This window comes from Strongylocentrotus purpuratus, unplaced genomic scaffold, assembly GCF_000002235.5.
Source record: "Strongylocentrotus purpuratus isolate Spur 01 unplaced genomic scaffold, Spur_5.0 spur5_scaffold_12, whole genome shotgun sequence".
NCBI lineage: Eukaryota > Metazoa > Echinodermata > Echinoidea > Camarodonta > Strongylocentrotidae > Strongylocentrotus > Strongylocentrotus purpuratus.
Window position 1 is genome coordinate 25,527,101 of NW_022145597.1, and position 7,908 is coordinate 25,535,008.

At 42.1% G+C, this 7,908-nt stretch overlaps 1 protein-coding gene across 1 annotated transcript in view; it reads right to left on the reverse strand.

The window, feature by feature from the left end:
- The window catches only part of LOC578833 (cytoplasmic protein NCK2), a 30,049-nt gene extending 25,366 nt beyond the window's left edge, over positions 1-4,683 (reverse strand). The window contains exon 1 of the mRNA XM_778979.4: positions 4,341-4,683. Within this exon, the coding sequence (XP_784072.2) occupies positions 4,341-4,353 (13 nt within the window). The 5' untranslated portion in view covers positions 4,354-4,683. The remainder of the gene's footprint in view (positions 1-4,340) is intronic.
- Positions 4,684-7,908: the final 3,225 nt, after the last annotated feature.

Sequence of the window (7,908 nt, forward strand, 5' to 3'; positions counted from 1 at the left end):
GAAACTAGCTACTCCAGTGCAGCGCGAGCCCGCACGAGTATGAGTATGAAGCAAATAAGTATTTGCGAGTGACGAGTGCTGAACTGCTAGCGACCAATTTTGTTCGTAATATGTTTATATAGTCTTTTTTCCGACCCGAATTTTTATCATGGACAGTGCAATCCCATTAAAAATAATGTTATTCCGTCTCAAATTGTGTTATTTATAACTTAAAACCATTAAATGCGAGTATATTTTTACTGTTGTCCCACATACCGATATATTTGTTGTAACGAAACGTGCAAAATCAATGCCAGATTTTTTCCTGTAAAATCGGTATAAAGCTAATTTCGTAGACAGAAATTGAATTTTGTTATAAAAACCCCGTAAATAAATATATAAATGATGTCCCTATACCTCAGCATTTTTCTTACAACTGTTTAATTAAATTATATTATTTATATACTTGGCCCATTGTCGTTGATGCCTGCGCCGCGCCTGAGTGATGGCATCAATTTCAGTCTACGAAATGAAACTAGCTTTGGCTTGGCCTTTTATAGATTAGAATTAGAGTCTTTACGGGGACAAAAATACGACTATGATTTTGCATGTTTCTTTATAACAATGATCATAGGCGCCGGAAGTGGGGGGGCAGGGGGGGCAGTTGCCCCCCCAGTCAAAAAAGTGGGGGGGGCAAAACGCATTTTTGCCCCCCCAAAACGCCCCCCCTCCAAAAAAACAAAAACAAACAGTAAAGGAGTAAACATGGTTTGTATTTTTAATCCAAAAGAACGTAACAATAATAAAAACCTAAATTAAATCACATATACAATCATCTGTATACAATTCCATTCAAAGAAAAAGGAAAGTTCACAGGAATTAAATTTCATAAACATTGCGCATGCCACCTATACGGTATTTATCAATGGAGATCTCTATAATAGCGATACGCGCATATCGTGGACATATTGTGCGAGAATGGGAAAGCGTGTCCGTTTTTTTTGTTATAGGGGTGAGAAGACATGAGCCACTGAACGCTGGCGTACTGATGGGGGGGGGGGGGTGATGTATTTCTTATTCGAAACAAGTGATTTACAAATGTTGATGTTGTGACATGATTTTCCGGCATTTTTTCTCCATTTTTCTTGTAAGTCATACCTTTTTATGCGTTTGTTGGAAAATAAGAAATTCCCAAATTACAGTCAGGCGAAATACGCTTATTTAGAAGCCTTTATGTCATGGTCTGCAAAGTGGCTGAGCTCGACCTCCCCCCCCCCTCCTTTTTGAAAAAGTATGTTAAAGAGAAAAAGAAAGAAAGACGGAGAAGAAAAAAAAGTGACCTGCCAATGTCACAAATAAGGTATAAAAAATGCTCATCTGACCGTAATTAAATGCTTAAAACCCCAGAGCTTACGGGGGCTCTGCCCCCGGACCCCACCAAGGGACCTAAGGCGGGCCCCTGGATGCTCATCTGACCGTAATTAAATACCTAAAACCCCCGAGCTTCCAGGGGCTCTGCCCCCTGGACCCCAACAAGGGCTCTAAGGCGGGCCCCTGGATGCTCATCTGACCGTAATTAAATACCTAAAACCCCTGAGCTTCCGGAAGCTCTGCCCCCTGGAACCCCACCAAGAACCCTAGGGCGGGCCCCTGGATGCCCATCTGACCGTTATTAAATACCTCAAACCCCTGAGCTTCCGGGGCTTTGCCCCTGGACCTCACCAAGGGCCCTAAGGCGGCCCCCTGGATGCTCATCTGACCTTAATTAAATACCTAAAACCCCTGAGCTTCAGGGGGCTCTGCCCCCTGGACCCCACCAAGGGCCCTAAGGCGGGCCCCTGGATGCTCATGTGACCGTTATTAAATACCTCAAACCCCTGAGCTTCCCGGGCTTTGCCCCCTGGGCCCCACCAGGGGCCCTAAGGCGCCCCCTGGATGCTCATCTGACCTTAATTAAATACCTAAAACCCCTGAGCTTCCGGGGGCTCTGCCCCCTGGACCCCACCAAGGGCCCTAAGGCGGGCCCCTGGATGCTCATCTGACCGTAATTAAATACCTAAAACCCCTGAGCTTCCGGGGGCTCTGCCCCCTGGACCACACCAAGGGCCCTAAGACGGCCCCTGGATGCTCATCTGACCGTAGTTAAATATTAAACCTCTGAGCTTCTGGGGGCTCCCCCCCCCCCCTTGGAACACGTCAATTGCCTTACAGAGGGCCCCTGGATGCTCATCTAACCGTAATTAAATACCTAAAACCCCTGAGCTTCCGGGGGCTCTGCCCCCTGGACCCCACCAAGGGCCCTAAGGCGGGCCCCTGGATGCTCATCTGACCGTAATTAAATACCTAAAACCCCTGAGCTTCCGGGGGCTCTGCCCCCTGGACCACACCAAGGGCCCTAAGACGGCCCCTGGATGCTCATCTGACCGTAGTTAAATATTAAACCTCTGAGCTTCTGGGGGCTCCCCCCCCCCCTTGGAACACGTCAATTGCCTTACAGAGGGCCCCTGGATGCTCATCTAACCGTAATTAAATACCTAAAACCCCTGAGCTTCCGGGGGCTCAGCCCCTTGACCCCCTGCCGAGGCTCATGCCCTGGACCCCACGCCAATTTACGATCTACCTGATCCACTTTGAAAAACGTTCCGCGGGACCTGCATGTAACGTGTAAGACTGGTGGTGATGCAGATTTTTCGTCTCCCCCCCCCCCTTCCGAACAAATTTTCTCATTACGTCACTGCCCCTGGAATGTGAGCCCCCTGGAATGTTTGCCCCCCCAATCCCAAACTGCTTCCGGCGCGCCTGACAATGATTGTTATGTGGGACAACAGTAAAAATATTCATTTATTGGTTAAGTTATAGAGTCTAGATCTAAATAACACAATTTTAAACGGAGTTACATTTTTTTTTAAATGGGATCGCATTGTCCATGATAATTCAAATTCGGGACAGAAAAAAATACAAAATGACACAATATTACCTACCAATGTGGTTGCTAGTACTAGTAGCATGACGGCTAAGGAAAAACACAACTTATTGTTACAGCTTAAAATGAATTAGCCCCCACTTTTCTTAAAGTAGCCCCCATTAAAAAAAAAATTCCTAGCCTAGCTGCGTGTCAGTGACAACATTTTCTTATATAAAAACAAGCAGTTGAACAAAACACTCCTTTTGACAAGTTTTAGCCACATGTATATGTAAATCATTAAGCCACACGTTTAACACAAAGTGAATAACTCATGGATACGGAGATCCAAAAATAATAATTATTGGCGAGACATCGTAGCCGAAGCGGAGACCCGAAAAAAATAATTAGTGGCGAAATTGTACCTTTTTTTAAATTCTAGCTACCATTTTCAGAAAACAGATTGTTTCCACAAGTACTCATGATCAATTTTATGTTTCCTTTACTTATAATCACTCTATCTACCATAAGTAGCGGTGCTGGTGAAAGGCCGGTGAATCTTGACCTAATAAAAATTAAGCAGGTGAAGACGTGTGGTGAATCTGCACCTAATATTTTTAGCGGCGAGGTGAATCTGCACCCTATTTTTCTTGGAGATGGGTGAATCTGCACCTTATAAATAATTTGGAATAGTGAATCTTGACCTTATTTGTTACGAAGCAAGGTGAATGAGAGGTGAATCTTTGTGTCGGACGTTCAAGACCAAAAGTGAATAAGAGTGAAGTCTTGAGGGGGGTAGGTTCAAGACTCTAGTTGACCGGTGCATTAAAAAGTTAGTTAGATTATCTGACTCTGTCTCTGTCTCTCTCTCTCTCTCTCTGTGTGACAAACACTCATATCATGACTGACCTGGCAAGCGATATAAATCAGCCTTTCCACCATGGACGTAAGGTAACACAAAACTTTCATCTACTTAGGCATATTATTTATCAATCATTTCGTCTTTAATACTCCGACACTCATCGCCATATCTGAGAAGTCAACACTTCGCTTCATCATTCATCATCATGATCATCAGACACAATTTCAATGCATGCAACAATATTTCCACCTCACAGTATATAGACTGCAAGTGAAATTAAATGGCTCTAAATTAAGGGGTAAACATGTCTCATAGTTATTGGGTTGTGTTGATCTTTCATATTTCAAATAAGATTCGGCTTATTGACTTAACTTTAGCTGACTGTCATTACAGTTAGGCCTACTACTGCACGACTCTGTTACTCATTCACTAATACATGTGCACTGAACTACTTTCATACGTTGTCTCGATGGGAATTGCAATGACAATGTAGACAAGGCTGCGGGTGCGATCTTTTCAGTTACGGTACCACAAATACATGATTATATATCTATAATAGCATAAAATGACAATGAAAACATGAATTTAGGCTCTCACCTTTATCTCTCATCCGAGCACCGAAATAAATCGTTAAAAAATACTCCTTTTCTTTAATTAAACGTTGATTTTAGATTCTGTTTTGGGCAGCAGAAAATCGCAGTCGACATCGTGTAGACATCGGGGTCACCGAGTAATCAACTTCCTGGGCGTCGGCTTATCACTACGCTGAGGGGTGATTCCCCTCAATTCGGCTTCAAACAGGTCAAATAATGTCACAATAAATCTCCTGCAACCCTTAGAATACCATTTTACACCTACAATAAGAACAAAAACCAATGGAAATAGCCATTAAAAGTTATATTAGAGGACTACTTCTATTTAGCGTAGGCCAGAATATGATTTTGTGAAGACGGTACTTCTTCCGGGTCACTTTTTTCCCCAGATGATGACGTAATTTTGTTACATGTTGGGAATGCCCTCAAATCTACCGACAAATCGTTTTCGAGACAGGATGCAATTTTAGAGGCATCCGTGGATACTTCTACGAATCTACGTCATGAAAAGATAAATCAAATTGAATTCGCGATAATCACCCTACTAAGATATAACCTACGAAGAATTTGTCACCAAAAGAAATATCATCGTTGTTAAAAATGAATCTAAATCGGACGTTACGACTGTTTTCTTTTCCCCTCTCTCTCGATCCCTTTCTTTACGTGCGACTTCGCTTTGGTAACCACATAGGTTATGAGTCATGCATAATCGAGGAAACCCGATGGAATTTGAAAACATTGTGGCTATAGCTTGAAGGAAAATGGTGATGATGACTAGACGAAGGTTAATACACAAAGGAATATTGAGAGAGAAAAATCCGGACTGTACAAGAAAAGGGAAGCTTGACTCAAGCTCGACGAGGCCTGCCCTTTGTTAATATTATTCCCCATTGATGTGCATGCATATGGCGTAGCGAACATCATGCAGGACAAGTGAAGGGGGCGCTGGTGTAAAGTTGGGGGTACGAGGTCTTGATGGCTGGATGAAAAGAAAGAGTGGAGAACGTGGGAGGGGTCATGTCATCCTTCTCTCCTCTCTCCGGCTCTCCTGGGTAGTGAACCTACCCTCCGCCCCTCCCCCCCCCCCCCCCTCTCTCTCTCTCTCTCTCTCTCTCTCTCTCTCTCTATCTATCTCTCTCTCTCTCCTCTCTCTTTCTTATTTGATTCGATTGGTAAGTGCCCCCGTCAAGTAAACAACTGCCCCCAAATGTAATGTATCATGTACCCTAGTCCCCAAATCTACATGTCTACGGGATCTGTCACCACTCAAAACAGCAGCAACAACAACAACAAAGAATTACCGACAACCTAAATTCAAGATTTACAACTAAAATGTTTAAATGGGCGTGGCACGCGCACCTGAGTCCTCTAATAGCGAGGCACATGACTAGGGTAGTCAACTTTCCCCAGAGTGAGGCTGCAGCCCCCCCCCCCCCCCTAAAAAAAAGAAGAAGGAGAAGAGCTGAATTGGAAGGTTTATTAGATATAAACTGATATCCAGTCAGTAAATGGACATCATTGTTGGGTTCTGTCATGTCAATTGTCTATGCAAGTTATATGTTGTTTGAATATTCTCTAGATAACATGGGTGGGTTTCAGGAAAATAATCATAACAAATCTTTCAGTGAAGTAGTTCTCCTTGAAATAAAGAGAACTTTAGGTAGCTGCCTTGTCAAGTGTTTAATTCCTTTCATTTTGTTATGTTGTTGTTTAAAAATTGAATTATATACAAACGAAGAATCATTTCCTTGAAAAAGGCCTTTCCAATACAATGCGCGATGACTTTGTTCTATACTAGCCGCTTCAAAGTCTCAAGGCTTTTATATTTAGATATACCAACCACTTTCGTTTTCGCTCGGATTTGTTAGTTTTGAAATCAAACATTCCTGGAAAATAAAGAACAATCCGCATAACCAAAGTAAAATGCTTAATAGGCCTATAGGCAACTCTTTCTGTATAATCTATTTCGATATTATTATTCCCGAAGCAGACAAGAAAATCATTACAAGAGGGTTCGCGGGAGGAATAGGCGGGACAAAATAAAAGTGGGGTCATATGAGGATGAGAGAGAAAATAAATGCAGATTAAATCGTTGGAGTCATAAGAGAAACTTTTTTTTCCAGTGATATAAGTATAGCGAGGATAACAGGAAGAGGGTAAAAAGGAGAGATGTAAAGCGAAAGAGAAAGATATTATATAGGGAAGGACAGACGTCGAAAGATATTAGAGAGTGAATTACAGGATGGTTCATAATACAGCTGCATTTAAAAAAAAGTGCGGTATGGGCGCTTAGTTGGTTCAATTATTATAGCTGGCTTACAATGATTTTAATGTAAAAGTTACGATTTGTAGAGGAAAGACAATAAATAATTATTCTTTGTTTTTACGTCTGGAGACCGATTTTCACTATCGTGATCAAACCCGGTGTCGAGAGTTCATGCAGGCATAATTATAGGCTACTGGATCATCTTGTCACTATGTAGATATAGATTGGAGGGAGGGGGGGGGGGGGCACCGCCATTTAAACAAAAAAAACCTATCGGAAAATTGACATGCCATAAGCTCTCGGAAAATTGGACCTTTTCATAAGTTGTCGGCAACTCTAAAAATTAATATCACCCCCCTGGGGGGCGTTATTTTTTTCTGCGGCACAGATTGGGGTTAGGTGCGTGTTAAGCTTATGGGAAAGTTTAGGGTTAGGGTTAAATCAAGACCTCTTTAAAAAATAAAAAAAAACACAATCTGTGCCGCCAGAAAAAAAAAATGACGCCTCCGGGGGGAGGGTCGAGATTACTGTATCTACAAAAGACAGTTCAGAACAGAAATCCGACAACCTTGTCGGCAAATTTGATATTTTTTCCCCTTAGTTTGGAAATTTCTAGGGTACCCTATCAGAAAATGTTGTCTAACACACCCTACCTCCATTCGAAACGGTATAACGACGTCCCTGATAATTACTTATTCCGTTATTCTTCTTCATTTTTAAAATATTTGTTATATTTCTTTTTCTTTACAGCCATATTATAGTAAAGATGGACTTTGAAAGTGCGAGAACCACAATTGCTTCCGCGTGGAAACTATGGTAACTAAACGCGGATAACTCACCATGAAAATATGCGAACGATGAACAAAATATACCACAAAATGGTATTGTAATGTCAAATACTCATTTGTTTGCCTCCGTAAATTAAGGACGTTTTTGTCAATTATGTTATAATGAACGGCTATATATATATATTAGCTTCCTATAATTTACCGCGCCCACGCCGTGACGTTTTCAGAAACTCCAATACATTTTTTCATTCCCTATATCTTTTTCGAGCCTTTGCGGACCTATTCTGTGTAGACTTTTCTCTCTCTCTTTCTTCTCTTCTTCGTCCACAACAATTTGAAAGACAACTACCCCCCCCCCCAAAAAAAAAGGAAACATATCTCCAAGATAGCTACCACCCTGAGAAATTACTTTTCAGGGCGGCGGGTGTGGGGAAATCATGGAGGTATTTTTTCTCATGTGAATATATATCATTAGTAAGGAAATTAATCGAGGGGGTGGGGAAGGGGATCTAGGGTGT